Source organism: Hypomesus transpacificus, chromosome 13 (assembly GCF_021917145.1).
Source record: "Hypomesus transpacificus isolate Combined female chromosome 13, fHypTra1, whole genome shotgun sequence".
Lineage (NCBI taxonomy): Eukaryota > Metazoa > Chordata > Actinopteri > Osmeriformes > Osmeridae > Hypomesus > Hypomesus transpacificus.
Genome location: NC_061072.1, coordinates 2,386,362 through 2,403,778, shown reverse-complemented (window position 1 = coordinate 2,403,778; position 17,417 = coordinate 2,386,362). Strand labels below are relative to the sequence as shown.

Sequence of the window (17,417 nt, the reverse complement as noted above, 5' to 3'; positions counted from 1 at the left end):
ACAGTTTTATTCAGTGCTTCGAAACTATACGGTCATTGGATGAATGCTGAGATGATCCCGCCTCGGACGCTCAGCGTCTCTGGGGGTGAATGGAGGAGTGGGCTGGCCTGGACGCTGGGCTTCCACGTAATGATTGGAGGGTCTGTCGAAAGACTGCATCTCCTTTTGATTGACAGTAATTTTGTACTACAAAAAGTCACCGAAGCTATTCAAGCTCAGTCCCATCGCTGATTTTGCAACTGTAGTTGAAAGACAAACTGCAGCAACCTATTTCTTGATATTAGCATGGCGAAATTGCTAACCAATTTTCATCATACATTTCATACAATTATACACCACGTTCCTTGTTTCAGTTTAACCTAATTTCCACATTTCCGCCTTGATTAATATTGTTTTGTTAGATCGTTCGTTCATTCATTAATTCATTCAGTCGGCTAGGTTTTACGTAGGGGTGAACTAGCCAGTGATCTAGCCAAATAAATAAAACATTTAGGATGTAGGCCGAAAAAGAGCTTCCCCTTTTTGAAAGACCAGCAGCCGCCACTGATTACAATGTATCACACTGATATTTTTGTCTGTCATAATTTAATTACCAATCTCTCTCTCTCTAATATATATTGATAAAAATCATAGTAATAATAATATATATATTTAAAAATATTTTGCGTGGTAGGGTTGGGCCTCGGGGAGGCTCCTGCCCCGGGCCCCAAATTACCTTAACCTGGCCCTGCCTGCCATAACCAATCGCAAGCATTCGCCTTAGCCAATTCTTTCACCACTACTGTAACAGAACTAGCTGCCGTAGCTGGAAAATCAAACTGCTCCCGAACCCCGTGGGGAGGAGGGCCACAACATCATGGCCACCAACAAAACTCTTGTTCTTGCTCTGGCTTTAGTTTATAGATATTCGGCAGTGTTGCCACAACGGACCGAATGGCTTCGCTCGCATCTTTCTCCGCCGCCGGAGCTACAACACAAATTAGCGCACAACATCAACGTCATCGTTCTCAGCCACTCCCTCTGTTCGCTGATTCGCCGGTAGAAAATCAACCGCAGACATCTGACTTACATACCTGATGGCCAGACCCATAGATATATATAAAGGCTAGATGTCTCGTCCGGCCAACGGAGTCGAATGTCCGCACATGGCGGCCATCTTGCTAAAGTGAACTCGCTCACCCATAACATTGGGTTGGTGCTACATGTACTTTTTAAATAACCATAACTTGCTAAATTTTCAACCGTTTTTTTTTTTAATCAACGTCAGAGATATAGTTATGCCACTGCATACTTCTATTCAATTTTTGTTACTAAATAATTATTCAGAAGTATGCAGTGGCATAGCTACATCTCTGACGTTGAAAACAAACCAAACCGTTTAAGTACAGAAGCAAAATCTAAATTGAGCGGAAGTATGTAGGAGGGCAGAGCCAGGCTAGCTTCAAGGCGCTTTGCAGCCAGTGTGTCCCAGGCGTTAGCTAGATTGAATCTATGGTTCTGGATTGATTGCAATGTCTGAACGTCAGTTTCCACGCCTACTGGCCTCCTCATTATCATATTGGGAACCATGAATGAATGAATAAATGAATAAATAAGTAAAATGAATACAAAAATAAATACATACATAAATGTAAAATATATGTAACTATTGATTGACAATTGTGCATTAATTAATATATATATTCATTTATTTCTGTCTAAATGCATGGATGTTGACATTTATTTATTCATTCATTTGTAAATATGGCAGGTTTGGTCCTCCATAAGTGTGTGTATATGTATGTATATATTTACAAGTATAAAAAAAAGAATAGCCAACAGTTGTAGGTCATATTTGCTGTTTTCTGCAGTTACTGCTCTTACACACCACTCTGTAAATGTATTCTTGTGGTACCTACGAAACAGGCATCTTCTGTATGTTGTATTTGAGATGTTGTACATATAAACACTACATCATAAACTAATAATTATCAATGATGGGGTTTCAATACTTTTCCAGTGGTATTTGTTTAAATCAGAAGGAATCTTGCCATGATTTCCTTTGTATCTTGATCAAAAACATCCAATGCTCTTTTTGCCACACTCTCTCCATCTATGGTTTCCCGTGGGGTAATAGGTATGTCTTGAAGAACTTTCTTTCGCAGGTTTTGAAGAAATGTTGTCTTTGCTTTATTCAGCTCTGCTGCTAGAGACCTCATATGATCTGGAGACATCTTGTTCTCTGAACATAGGAGTAAATGTAAGGAAGATGCTCTAAACCCAAAATACGTTACACTTAAGAATATATGTTAACACAAACTATGCTTGAGCCTAAATAAATACTTCAGTAGTCCATCGCAAAAACTAAATAACATTCCAAAACTATTACCTAAGCATGTGTGTGTTAGTGTGTACATTTGAATCATGTTTAAGCAATGCTTTAAGCAGGGCTTTTAGCTGACCTCTTGCCTTCTGCATGGCCTGAGATACCCGGTGTCGACAAGCCTGGTCAGCTTGATGAACCACACTGTTGGCACAGATTAGACTATCTGCCACCTGGAACAAAAAACATTAGGAGACACTTCATAAATACAGCCAAAGTCATATTTTTTAATAAATCTATGTGTAAACATATACATTTAGAAACCCAAACATGCCTTCTGTTCTGTGTTGTCCTGAACTGGGCTCAGTGGGTTGTCCAAAGCTATAGAGATAAGCTCCTTCAACCTCTGTCTGAGATACAGTAAAAGAGTATGTACATAGTAAGATAAATAGAGAATAATATAGATTTATTCAGAATATGATCAAATAAATCACTACATAATGTTCTAGTTCATTGATCAATTGATTCGCAGCTCACAAGGCCTTGTCTGTGAAGCTGTCTTTGGTGTCCAGTGAGATGCTGCTCTGCTCCCATGGATTCTTCTCAGGATTGGGAGGCTCCATGCGCTGGGCCATCGCAACAATTACTTCATTGGGTAAGGCCTGGAGTCGTCTTTGGTTTCTGTCTATGCAGGATTCCACTGGACTGTGCAGATACACCTGACAAAATCCAATAGAGTCTGTGGCAACATGTTAACACAACATACAAACTACAGTTGATTACCCACAAATAATTTATGTAACAAACTGACACACAAATTCTACTTACACTTTCTTGCCAGTTGATACACTTCATATCTCATGCTTCGGTAGTAGAAGTTGTCATCCAGTAGAAGGATGAGTGGTGTTTGGTGGGTCTTAGGCTCTGTAGCCCTTACCGCATAAACACATTGTCTCAAAGCAAAACTGTTGATCTGGCAGGTGGTGGGTGGCAGCTCCAAGGCTTGAGGATTCTGCAGGATATGCTCGACACATTGTAGAATTGCTTGCCTGTACAACCTCCATTTGGTTTGCTGAGAAAAAAACACAGAACAAATACAGCCAAAAGTGGCGATTCCGGGGTTCAAGCCAGCACAACTCTTTCTGTGCATTTTTACAATTTGAATTGTGCTTTTGAAGAGTCTGTATAGTCTGTTTGGTAATCTACTCCAGATTTGACCATTTATTGGAATTGGAATTCACTGTATATTTCAATGCTGGAAAAAAGTTTAAAGAGGTCATTGATTGCAATACCGATTTTACCTTGTCATAGTGGAATAACGACAGTTCGGTGGGTAAAATGGACATACAGTGAACCTCAAAGTCCATTGACACTTCATTCCTATCTAAATCTCACAACTTGAAATTGCAGCTGTAAAAGATTGGTTTCGAAAAAGTGAAATTTGTGATGTCGCAAATTCCACATCACCTTTGTCATGCCCCAACATTTACATACAGACCAGCCCTCTGGTGTTCTGGCCCATGATCTCAGACACTAGTTTAGCTGTGCGCTGCTCTGTGTACTTCCACGCGAACAACCAAGGAGAACGTTTTTAAGTTTTAAAAGTATATTGAAAATGGACCATCGTAAATGCAGTGTTCCAGGCTGTAGTGGGAATGCTGACACTTTTCATAATCTTCCCAAGGAACCAGACACTTGACGGGCATGGCTTTTTTTTATGAGAAGATCCCTGTGAAGTTCGACACTCATTTATTTATTTGCTCGAACCATTTCACCAAAGACAGTTTTGAATTAAAATCTTGGACAATTTAAAGAAGGATTTGCTAAGCCGCTGTTGCTGAAAAGAGGTGCTATTCCAACCATATGCTCATCACAAACGCAAGCTGCAAGTATGATTTTGTCGCTAACAGTTAGCCTATTAGCAATGCTAACATCTCCTGTATCTAGCATAGGTAGAATGCTAAATACGTTTCTAAACACATCAACATACCTTACTTAACAATTGACTCCAGCTAGACTAGCTGTTAGAAGGCATTAGAAGGGAAACTTCCGAAAAAATTGCCAGAAAACAAATAGCAGTCTAGCTTATTGCTAATGCCTGTCTAGATTATCTATTTGAAAGAACTGGAGAAAGAGAGGTGCGAGATACAGGATACGTTAGCATTGCTAATAACTGTTACCGACAAAATCATACTACAGCTTGCGGTTGTGATGAACATAAGGTCGGAACGCACCTCTTATCAGCAACAGCTTCATAGCAAATCCTGCTTTACATTGTCCCAGGTTTTTAAAATCGTCCTTGGTAAAATGGTTCGCGCAAATGTGTGAGGGTCGAACTGCACAGGGATCTTCTACGCTACCGTGTAGACAAACATCAGCCATGCCCGTCGAGTCAATGTTAGCTAGACTCTAGCTCATCTGCTTTTTATTAACGCTGATTTGCAAGGAATGCAAGAACAGCTAGATAGCGAAAACACCTACACTGTAGGCATGTAAACTAGTTAAGCTTGCTAACGCAAGAGCATAGGTAGAATGTGTGATGATTTAGCCTAGTTTATTGGCAATGGGGATAACGTTATTTCATGTTCCTGACTGTGTTACATTCAAATAAATAACCCATGTTGTCATGTTAATCTACAATTCAAGATGCATGTTTGTCCAGATCTATTTTTCAGCAAGATAGCTAGAGCTAACTGAAGCTGAGTTTAATAACGATAGTTTGTTTGCTAAGCTGTATTGCTAACGTTACCCACCTAAGGTGATCCTGTTTGCTTCCCCATGGCAGAAGTGTGTGAGATAAAAATGAAAAAAAAATAAAGGATGTGCAACATGCATAGTCAGTGAACACAATTAATTTGAGGATTATAAGTCACATGACCAAAAAGTTATAGAAGTTTGAAGATTTATTTTGAAAAAAATAAAAAAATAACCTGAGACAAAAATGAACAAACTAAAGGCTGTGCAGCATGAACGCATACATCTTCAACAGTTTAACATTATTTTGATGCTCCTAATTAATGTTGTTGAAAAGCTATTGACTTTAGACATTTGTAATTTGTTGATGGTCCCTAAACATACGCGTTGTTTAGGCAGCCAAAAGCATTGGCTAAGCGGCCGGTCGTAGCGGTGCAAAACACCGGGTAAAATAACCCAATACTGGCCATGCGAATATCTGTTGAATATCGAAATTCAAACTAACTTTACCACGGTTGTCCTTGTTGTTGCTTTCCCAAAGCATTCACGAGTTAAGGTGTTAACGTTGTTAACCTAAATTCAACAGGAAAACTAACATTGCAACTCCGTTAGCCCTGCACTTTTGTAATTATTCGTAGTCATTAATATATAATTGCGTAAACACCTCATTCCTCCGGTGTGGTCTGCTGTCCGTGCTCACGATTGCTTCCTTGAATTGGAGCCTTCTACGATCAGTTTGCGCATTCCTAGTGTTAAAATGAAAGCAACTTCTGTCGGCTGTGTGGGGAGGGTGGATGTAGTCGTCTTGTGCTGCATTTCCTTGCATTCGGATATTAGAAATTCGCTCTGGCAAATGTCCGATGAACCACAACTTTTCTTTGTTTTCAAAGCTGCCAACTGGGGGGGCAAGGCTATTTTTAGGGTGGCTGTTGCCACCCCATGCCACCCCGGTAGATCCGCCCCTGTTTATGCACCCTTTTTGTTTGCAGACTTTGCCTAAGGGAATTGCCCACAATTCACAGCGTTGTAATCTGAAACACGAGGGTTACCAGGGGAAGCCCGGTAGCGAGAGGAAGGTCCAGGCAAACCCGCCTCACAAAACAAACATCAAACAAACAAGCATTGAAGGAGCAACCAACCCTGACATAAAGATAGTTAGAAATAAAAGTTAAGTTTAAACTGATGGTTGATATAGTCAGAACTGTCTGTAGGTTGCAGTTTGATGATAAAAATTATGCTTTCAACAGGTTTGATCCAACAACATTACTATTTTGCCGATAATGCAGCAAACGTCCCATTCCAATTTAAAGCATTTTGAGCCCTTGCAGCCTCTTGCACTCAATCACTTACTAGGTGACGTCACGTACATCTGTGAGAGTTCAAGGTTTAGGGATTAGGGGGGACATTGGGATTTAGTATCATAATTCTCTGCACAAATTTGTCAAATTTATACATTCAAGTTAAATATCATAATATTATATAATATTATAAAGTTAAATACTTTTGGCAAATATAACAATACGAGTCCAACGTAATGTTCAGAATCCATAAAGCTCATAAAGATATTTTGCGCTCCAATTAATGCTAAAAAATTTTGCATGCACGCTCGCATTACTTGTTCAAGTCCCTATGTACACTCACATCAAACCGATACAAGGACCTAGATTTTGGCTAAGCCCCTAATGTTTACAACGTCTGGCCCTGCCTACCACCACAAATACAGTGGGGCAAAAAAGTATTTAGTCAGCCACCAATTGTGCAAGTTCTCCCACTTAAAAAGATGAGAGAGGCCTGTAATTTTCATCATAGGTATACCTCAACTATGAGAGACAAAATGAGAAAAAAAAATCCAGAAAATCACATTGTAGGATTTTTTATGACTTAATTGGTAAATTCCTCTGTAAATTAAGTATTTGGTCACCCACAAACAAGCAAGAATTCTGGCTCTCACAGACCTGTAATTTCTTCTTAAAAGGCTCCTCTGTCCTCCACTCGTTACCTGTATTAATGGCACCTGTTTGAACTCGTTATCAGTATAAAAGACACCTATCCACAACCTCAAACAGTCACACTCCAAACTCCACTATGGCCAAGACCAAAGAGCTGTCAAAGGACACCAGGAACAAAATTGTAGACCTGCACCAGGCTGGGAAGACTGAATCAACTGTGGGAGCAATTATTAGAAAATGGAAGACATACAAGACCACTGATAGTCTCCCTCGATCTGGTGCTCCACGCAATATCCTCACCCCGTGGGGTCAAAATGATCACAAGAACGGTGAAAAAAAATCCCAGAACTACACGGGGGGACCTAGTGAATGACCTGCAGAAAGCTGGGACCAACGTAACAAAGGCTACCATCAGTAACACACTCAACGCCAGGGACTCAAATCCTGCAGTGCCAGACGTGTCCCCCTGCTTAAGCCAGTACATGTCCAGGCCCGTCTGAAGTTTGCTAGAGAGCATTTGGATGATCCAGAAGAGGATTGGGAGAATATCATATGGTCAGATGAAACCAAAATAGAGCTTTTTGGTAAAAACTCAACTTGTCGTGTTTGGAGGAGGAAGAATGCCGAATTGCAGCCAAAGAACACCATACCTACTGTGAAGCACGGGGGTGGAAAAATCATGCTTTGGGGCTGTTTTTCTGCAAGGGGACCAGGACGACTGATCCGTGTAAAGGAAAAAATGAATGGGGCCATGTATCGTGAGATTTTGAGTGAAAACCTCCTTCCATCAGCAAGGGCATTGAAGATGAAACGTGGCTGGGTCTTTCAGCATGACAATCTTCCCAAACACACCGCCCGGGCAACGAAGGAGTGGCTTTGTAAAAAGCATTTCAAGGTCCTGGAGTGGCCCAGCCAGTCTCCAGATCTCAACCCCATAGAAAATCTGTGGAGGGAGTTGAAAATCTGTGTTGCACAGCGACAGCCCCAAAACATCACTGCTCTAGAGAAGATCTGCATGGAGGAATGTGCCAAAATACCAGCAACAGTGTATGAAAAGCTTGTTAAGACTTACAGAAAACGTTTGACCTCTGTCATTGCCAACAAAGGGTATATAACAAAGTATTGAGATGAACTTTTGTTATTGACCAAATACTTATTTTCCATCATAATTTGCAAATCAATTATAAAAAAATCAGACAATGTGATTTTCTGTTTGTTTTTTTTCTCATTTTGTTTCTCATAGTTGAGGTATACCTATGATGAAAATTACAGGCCTCTCATCTTTTTAAGTGGGAGAACTTTCACAATTGGTGGCTGACTAAAAACTTTTTTGCCCCACTGTATAATCTTATTTTGTGGGAAACACTGCATTCTTTCTACATAAAGAGTTTAATATAAATATCCAACAAGTTGGTGATGTTTGAACGTACATTGGTGACAATGTATGGCCAAATTAGCACCACGTCCGTACACATACCTGTTGAGAAATTTCAAAATAGCTTTACTTCATCATTATTATGAAACATAGGGCCTTCCCTGCAAGTTTTATAATGATTTGACAAAATAAATTTATATCAGTGGTGGGCATAGATTAATTTTTTAAATCTAGATTAATCTCACTGTAATCTTGGAATTAATCTAGATTAAAATGGCTCATTTGAATTCCGCCGAAGGCATTCAGAATTTATGCAACCCAAATGACGACTAAAAGTAAGTCTTTGAGAATGGGTTTCTCAAGCCAGGTGGCGCATTAGACCAGGGGCTCATCTCCTGTTTCCAAAATGCATCACAAACTACTTGAGAAAGCTGTTCTACTACAATAATTGGTGATGAAAATAAAGTGAACATTTACAAAAGGCATACACACAGGTTCGAAGACTCGTTCTCGCCCCCTACAGTGCAATTTGGCTAGGTATAGATCCATGCTAAAATATCAAGGTGAAAGTCATCATAGCTTGCGTAGTATAGACCCAGCTCCCAACCCAACTTTGAAAATAGATTAACGGCAATATTTTTTTTTACGCCTGATAAGAGTCTCCCGTAAGCAGCACGTCAAGGCCGATAACGGCCCATCACTAATTAATATATAATAATAGGCTACTATATTTATATATTGTATGATTTGTATAAAGCCACGCCCATTTGTTACATTTGTCATGCCTCCTAGAGATTGATTTCAATTAATCTTTCAGGGTAGGTTGTAGGTACTCATGTGGATATATTCGGTAGGTTTTGGGATGATTAGCCCAGCAATTGTGGACCTTTCTGTATTTATTTGCTGCACCACACCCTTTTTGAAGTTAATAAGTCAATATCTTAAAATGTCAAACTTGAAACTCTGGTAGCAATCGGATCTAAAGTTTAGGAGGAGCTCAAAATTGCATTTGACAAAAAATTCTAAATGGAAAATCTATCATGCTGACTTTTGTCCAAGTATGTCCAATTTAAAGTCAATCTAACTTACGGTGTGGAGGGTAAGACCTTTAGAAATGTGATTTTTTTGAACATTCATTATAGCGCCACCATCTGGCCGATTGGGCTCATATTCATACAGATGCACAACTTCCAGTCAATCTGCAAAATGTCAAGTCTGATGATTTCAGGGACATTTTCTCAAATATTTCAGAAAAATAATACACAGAAAGAGTAGGGTTTCAGCACCTACGGGTCTTGAACTCCAAATATACAAGGCAGCCGCCACAGAGATTAGTATGGCACCGTCCATTTTTTGTTTTAAGTCCAGGCTAGAGACCCACCTATTTTCTCTAGCCTTTCCATGATTGCTGTGGGGTTTATGTTCGTTTATATTTTTGTTTAGTTTTTATATCACTTTCTTTTAAACTGGTTATTTTATTTAGTCTACTCTTTTATTACGATTCCTATTTTAGCTTTTTGAACTCTATTTCATTATCTACGTGTATTTTTAAGTGTATGTGTAAGTTAAAACGCACTCTGAAGCACTTTGGCCAGCCGTGTGGCTGTTTGTAAATGTGCTATATAAATAAAATAGAACTTGAACATGGTATGGGGCTGCTTTTCAGCAAATGGTACTTGCAAACTTCACATAATTGAAGGAAGGATGAATGGGCAAATTTACCAAAAATATGCTGCCATCTACCAGGATGAAAATGAAACGAAGGTGGACATTTCACCAAGACAATGATCCCAAACACACAGCCAAGGAAACTCTCCATTGGTTTCAAAGAAAGAAAATAAAGTTGTTAGAATGGCCCAGCCAATCACCTGACTTAAATCCCAATACAAATCTATGGAAAGAACTGAAGATCAATATTCACTGAAGATCAAGAGGCCCAGAAAACCTTCAAGATTTGAAGACTGTTTGTGTGGAAGAATGGGCCAAAATCACACCACAGCAATGCATGTGACTAGTTTATCCATACAGGAGTCATAGTGAAGCTGTCATTACCAAGAAAGGCTTTTGTACAAAGTATTAAATAAATATCAGTAAGCGTGTTCCATATTTTTCCCTTGTCATTTTACATTATTACAAAACTTAATTTCTGAACTTATTTGTTTTGGTTTCTTTGTATGTATGGATTACCTGGGTTGTTACCAACATCTGGTGAAAATGTAATGTCAATAGCACCTTTCGAAATATATTTACTGCGAAAAATGGTGACGTGTTCAATACTTACTTCACCCGCTGTATCTATAATTCCATAAATCTGTGTGCATCACCAACATCACGGGCACTGTGCCCTATCTATAATTACAAGAATCTGTGTGTGCCACCAATTTTATCATGAGCACTGCGCAGTATCTATAATTAAAGTAATCTGTATGTGTGTGTTTCACTGGCATTAATCATTGACTACATCACGGGCACTGTGCACTAGTGATGGGCATTCTGGCTCTTTTTCGTTTTTCGTTTTTCGTTCTTTTGGCTCTCAAACGGCTCTTTAAAACATGAATGTTTTAACTATAAATGGTGTGAAAACAATTCTAATGAAATTATTAAATGAAATAATACTTTGCCTTAACAACAATGTCTGTAAAAATGCATTGATTTGTTACGGCTCTCCGAGTTTCGACTACTCGTCTGAGTGTGTGTGAGTTGGCTCGGCCCTCCCTCATGCAGTATATTGGTTGACACCGCGTGATTGTCAGGAACAGAATGTGAGGCTGATTAGACAGTCGAATTTGTGTGCGCCTTTAGACCTATATAATTATTATTTTTTTTGTTCTTCGAAGTAGTGAATTATTTTAAATACAATTAAAATCATTCATTCAATAAGAAAAATACACGAATTGTAGGCTATTGATAAATAGTGCCTGCCTTATAACATTGTAAATTAGATCATCATTACCCTCTGTACCATGTCTTCATAACCTTCGACTGTTTTTGAATGAAAAGCATAATCTGGAATCAGATTATCATAAGATATAACCGATGATCTCCAGTGTTGCTGACCAGTCAGAGTCTTGACAGCCTGAGCGAGTGTTGATTTTCCTGATGCCGGTAAACCGCAGAGAACACACAAGCATGCACGCTCACTTTGAACCTTAGCAGGCGTTTTGTTTAAATCCATTTGTGACAACAGCAGTGTTTTCTGAAGTGTAGTGTTACTCAATTCTACAGAATATTGTTTCTGTTACTGTTCTTCTTGTTTGACGGTGGTTGGCATCCAGGTAATTGGTACATTACCGCCACCTTCTGCTCCGGAGTGAAGATCAGACGATAGACTCAAAATCGTGCATTTCAACGATCCCTGGCGATGGAGAAGCTGGATTTTTCTGTATCACTTTAAAACTGTTCTACAACCTTTAAAAAATGTGTTGGCATGTCCAGTTCTTGGACACATATTTTTCAAGGAACAGACATTTTGTTTCTTTATCGACACAGGCATGTTTTCCGGACAACTATAGTCCGCATCCAATAAGAGCTCATATACATGACACCTTCATAAAATCCACCAATCGTATACCCCGATATTCAAGGCGAGTAAAGTAGGAAGTAAACATCCTCATGTGCATTTTGGTGAGCCGGTATATTGTCAGTGGTTAAAATGTATGGAAAAAAGTAAAACAATGGCTAATTCAGGTATTCTCAAAAGAAACATTGCAACATTCCACTTAAACGAACATATTTGTTATATTATTGCGCTGATATTAGTCATCAGAGTGATAAAGTTAACAGTTTAGTGATAATGACATGTGCAGAACACTGTTCAAATAAATGTACAGTAGCCTATTGTTTTATGTGTGTGTTGCCAAACATAAAATAATTACATGAATCAATGACATAGGCCCAGGGCTCTCAAGTGTCACGCATTGAGCGTGACAGTCACTAATTTCGGTCTTTTGTCACGCCCTCCCGCCAAACATTGTATTTCTCACGCAGAAAAAAAAAAAAAAAATTCTCTCACCATGGAACTCTCACCATGGAACCGGCAGGAATCAAGCGCGTCTCCCCTGGAGTTCTAAGTCGAGCCTGTAACTTATCAGCCAGAGCCATAGAAAAAGAGAGTTGCGACACTTCCATAGACTCCCATTGTTATCGAGGAATGCGGAAGTTAAGCGTGTCTCATGCAACCTATAGTTCCAAACATTGTATTTTCCACCGTTGAACCCCATTCATTTTCAGTGTCTACGAAGTAAGTTAGCTGGTAAATTGATGAAAATCATGCATTTTTTCATATTTCAACCACCACATATCAATTGTTATGAGTAGTATTTCATATGGCCAATTTAAGATAAACATTTTCGTAAGGTTATAGCTTGTTAGATTCTAAATGCAGTTAGAGCTGTTAGAGCCATATATGGCTTATGGGGTCCGAAGCAAGTGAGCTGGTAAATTGATGAAAATCCTGCATTTTTTCATATTTCAACCACCACATATCAATTGTTATTAGTAGTATTTCATATAGCCAGCTGTAGAGAAAATGTATTGTAAGATTATGGCTTGTTAGATTATAGCTTGTTAGATTCTAAATGCAGTTTGCGCTAGACTATAGTAGAGCTATGCAACACTTTTACTGTAGCTAGCTAAAGAGCATGTGTATCAACCAGAAGTTCGTTGGTTTATAGTCTGTCAAATTAGTTCAAGTTATTGGTGTTCTTTGGCATACAGTTTACAGAATCTGCTCTTATTAGCCTATAGTACATCTGATTATAGCTAGCAACAATGAATTGCAGATTAAAGCCTTGGGTCCCCTATCGTCCAGCAACGCTCGGCAGGAATTTCAGGTCCACTCAATAGCTAGCTAGTTAGTTAGCTCAACTAGATGCATCTACTACTGCGGTCTAAGTTTTGTGAAAAGCAGACATTAAGATCACCTGCTCACTACAAACAAAAGGAGTGGAAGAACACTGGACATATTGTACAATAAAATGTTTTATTGAATTGCAGTTGGTTGCCTTGTATATTCTGTTCAATTGTTTTCTATTGAACAGTTGCCGGTGATCATGGATAGATTCAACTTGCATCAAGTACAAACGTGTTGTTAATGTGGTAAATTGTAAGTGGGCTGATGAAGAAAAAAAAAGTTGAACAAATCCCATTTACTTCAACAGTCGAAGGTTAAACGTTAAGTGGAACAATGTAGGCTAGCATAGCCATTTCCAGCTCTGCTTCACAATATTGCGTTATGCATTATAAGTTAATGTTATACATACATGTTAATAAAGTAGCATACATACATGATACAACACACCAGTAACCAATTGATATTGTGTTAATATACCGAAAATATCCGTGAATCGAGATGGTGCTGCTGTCGGTCCCGCCGAAAACCATTCAAACACGTTGACAGCAGTGGGTTTTCATTTAACTACAGCGAGCTACCGGAACCACGTGACAAACAAGCTCTAGCTTTTTTCCTGCGTTTCACTGGCAGTGAGTGTTCACACATGTTGTAGTTCACTCCATTGTTCACCAAAAACGTCAGCGAGGACTGCCTAATGTAGATAAGAGTCAGCTGAAGATAGCCAGAATATCGGATTTCTTCAACTGAGCCTGTTTCATTCGTAATTTGCCTGAGAAAACGACTTCCGTTGGCCAGCTCCATTGAAAACCATTCAAAAAAGTTGACAGCAGTGGGGCTTTTTGGAACTACAGCGAGCTACTTGAACCACGTGATCACGTGTCGGCGAGATCAAAGCGTGTCGCAACTCTCTTTTTCTATGGCTCTGTTATCAGCCACTTATAAAAAATAAAGGGTCTACACAATAACCAATCGGAAAATAGCACCATTTTATCTGGGTAAAATTTAATGCAACAAACAATGGAAAAAAAGCAGATCCTGTAATTTTTCACGTGATTCTGCTTCAGCGTCTTCCAAAAGTTTCATTCACCTACAGAGCAAACCACTGGAGCGCGAGCATTACTTTGAGAAGTCATGATCTCCTGTTTTAATGTTACAACAAATTCACAACTTGTTTGACACAAACAATGACAATTTACTGCTGTTAGAAAACGTTTCCCAGATAATTAGCATACATTTTTCATGAGTGTCTGTAACTTAGCCAACAGTTTTACAGCCTGTTCACTGACAACACCTGCTCAGAACAAGTAGTTCATAGATGTAGCCGGTGTGTATCGGTGAAACTCAGAATAGTTTGAAAACTAAGAATAATCTACGTGTGATTCATGAAGTGTTCTTAAACAGAAATTTTTTCGCAGGTGTGTTCTTAGAATGATGAATCCCAATATTTCGTAAGTTGAAAGCTCGTGCCCCGTTGCTCCTATTTAGCATAGGTTAACGCCCCGTTAATTTCCATAAAAGGGCATGATATGGCAGGGCCGTGTGCACACTCAGATAAAATGTCAAAACAACGTTTTCTATAGGGTTCAGGAAAAGGGAGAAGGGTGGCAGACAGACGTTTAAAAAGTGGTTACTGTTGGTGGTGAAGCACTCTGGTTTGTTCTGTGGAAGCGTACATTGTCCCAAATGATCACATACATGTGATGTGCGGGCCCAGGATGGTGTTGTTGGCGGTCCAGGAGGATGTCTTTTAGCTCCTCTAGGAAGGTGAGGAGACGTTGGGTGTTGTAAGACCCAAGGACAGCATGCCGGTGGACAAGCCCCTGCAAACCCATGGCCGCACAAAGAGTAATATTACACCCCCGTTGGCCAGGAACCTCAGTGATGGCTCTTTGGCCAATGATGTCACAGCCTCTTTGCCTTCGTTTCTGCAGGTTGAAGCCAGCCTCGTCCAGGATGAGGTACTCATGAGGTCTGGCCATTGCGTCCAACTGTAATATCCTCTGTGAAAATGTGAAAGTGCACAGGTGTTCAGAACAACAGTCAAATCAGGTAGCACAGTATTGTCCAGAAAAAATGTAGGCCACTGAGTAACACAGTATGTCCACTAACTGTACTGTGAACATGGATGTGTACTTACTGGCACATACTTGTAACGTAGGTCTTTGTGTCGCGCAGAGTTGCGCTCAAAGGGAACCCTATAGAACTGTTTCATACGCATCTTTTGGCGCCAGAGAACTCGGTCTATTGTGGCCAAGCTGACATCATCAATGCTCTCAAAGTTGACATTATTGGCAATGACTTTGTCTCTCATCTCCCGGAGTCTGATGAGGTTGTTCTCACGAACCATATCCACAATGAGGGTTTCTTGTGCCACTGTAAATATGGCAACCCTCCCACCTCTGTGGCATTCTTTCAACTCTAAAGAAAGAAACATGTTGTCATTTGACATGTTTTACAATACAGTAACAACTGATTTGAAACCAATAGACTATTTTCACAGGCTTGTAAAATTGTAATGTGCCAAAGAAAGCAATAGAGTACAATACCTGTTGTGTTGTCTGAATGCCCTGATAATGGTGGCCACAGTGAACCTACTCAGGTTAGGACGGACTGTTAGTCCTGCTTCAGCCATTGTTATGCCACGGACAATGACATGGTCAATGACTGTTGCTCGCATCTCGTCCGTAATGATGGTGCGAGGTTGTCTTGCTCTCCCTCCTGGACCTTATCCTCTCCCTTGTTGGCCTCCTCCTCTCCCTCCTGGACCTTCTCTTCTCCCTTGTTGGTAGGGATGGGACGTATGGCACTGACGCATCGATGCTTGTGTCGCAAAACCAATACACACAGTTTCGAAAAAGTGTTTTGGAGCTTGTATCAACTTACGAAACCACGTGTCAGATGACGTTCAATGCTTCAAACGTCACGAACTGGTTCGAAGTTTTGCCGCTCTTCTGAACCAGAGCCATGGAAGGAACGAAGCCACCGCTTCTTGTTAAAGACAAATTTCACATTGTCAGAGAAGCAGCACTAGGCATCGCTAGAGTTTCTTCCATCAGTCATTATTATTTAGCCAAATCCGTATAGTAATAATTATAAATCCGTGCATTTGTGTTGTGTTATTTTATTGAAATGAAACGTAACATGATAGGACTAGGTAGGTCTATACAGTGCCCAGAAAACAAATGTTGATGATTCGTCAACATTGTCAACAGTAATAATAATTTGTAAAAATAAAGTTCCCCCAGTTCACAATAGACCTACATATCACAAATGTTAAGAAAAAATCTGTGTTATCTAGTTTAATTGATATAAAGACCATATCGTATAAAGTCCGTCCAACCGCATTAACAAGTAAGGATCTCTTCGGAGGTGTAGTTGGTTAAAGCGTTGTACGACAACATATTGTTAATGCGAATCTGGGATCCCGAGTTCGCGCCCCAGTGCAGGGAACCTCGTACGATATTCTTTAACTTTTACTGTGAGAAAATGACAATTCTAAAGGCCTACGGATGCATCACAACATTTTAATGTGTGAGCACTAATATCAGACCAAAATTAACACATGTAGCCTTAATTAAATATTGAATAACGTAGGGTACTCTACCGTCGGAGACAACCACTACGCCTCATTCAGCCAGTTTAAACGGCTGCTACATGACGCTGTTCATTTTCAATGCGCCGATAGTTTGGCTCTTTGGGCCGGCACAATCCGGAAGAAACCACCAAATCTTCACATGGCATCGTTCGCCCATCCCTACTTGTTGGCCTCCTCCTCGCCCTTGTTGGCCTCCTCCTCACCCTTGTTGGCCTAGGGGGGGGGGGAGGGGGGGGCAGGGGGAGGCAGGACGCACAGACCTAGTTGGCTTTAGAAGGCTGTCAACGGGGCATGATGGAAGCTCCTATTGGGTGAAATAAGATGTCAATCGAAAGGGCAGAGTGTAGCGGCCATTTTAAGACTATCCCCGCGTTTGTACTGACCCACATCTCCTCCTATGAGCGATAGTGCATGAGAGACTGAAATAAAAATAATTGGCGAAGGAAGAATTAAGCAACAAGATTGTGGCTATGTGTGGATATAATTCATTGTTTGGACAACTTCTCCACATGGTTAGATACTTTGGACCTTTGGGAATATGCAGACGAGGTTTTGATGGGTTGTGTGCATACCTAGAACATTCCGAAGTAATTGTAGGTAAGTAGTAACTTTTTTCTCTGATTTTGCTGAAGGAACGGTCACCGGACAAA

The 17,417-nt window shown here is 40.0% G+C and overlaps 1 protein-coding gene across 1 annotated transcript; it reads right to left on the bottom strand.

Annotated features, from left to right (window-relative positions):
- Positions 1 to 1,412: 1,412 nt before the first annotated feature.
- On the bottom strand, positions 1,413 to 11,842 carry LOC124475698 (L-seryl-tRNA(Sec) kinase). The gene is made up of 6 exons (XM_047032488.1): positions 11,274 to 11,842; positions 3,131 to 3,374; positions 2,840 to 3,041; positions 2,637 to 2,712; positions 2,442 to 2,535; positions 1,413 to 2,221 (listed from the first exon to the last, which is right to left on the bottom strand). Exons 1-6 carry the CDS (start codon positions 11,493 to 11,495, stop codon positions 2,010 to 2,012), a joined length of 1,050 nt encoding a protein of 349 aa, XP_046888444.1. The 5' UTR covers positions 11,496 to 11,842; the 3' UTR covers positions 1,413 to 2,009.
- Positions 11,843 to 17,417: the final 5,575 nt, after the last annotated feature.

Excerpts from the sequence above, each read along its gene's own strand:
- LOC124475698 (XM_047032488.1), bottom strand. The coding sequence starts at position 11,495 with ATGGATTTAAACAAAACGCCTGCTAAGGTTCAAAGTGAGCGTGCATGC. Across the intron at positions 3,375-11,273 it reads ATGAAGACATGGTACAGAGG|CAAACCAAATGGAGGTTGTA; the intron begins GTAATGATGATC and ends TTTTTTTCTCAG. Across the intron at positions 2,222-2,441 it reads GGCCATGCAGAAGGCAAGAG|AGAACAAGATGTCTCCAGAT; the intron begins GTCAGCTAAAAG and ends TCCTATGTTCAG.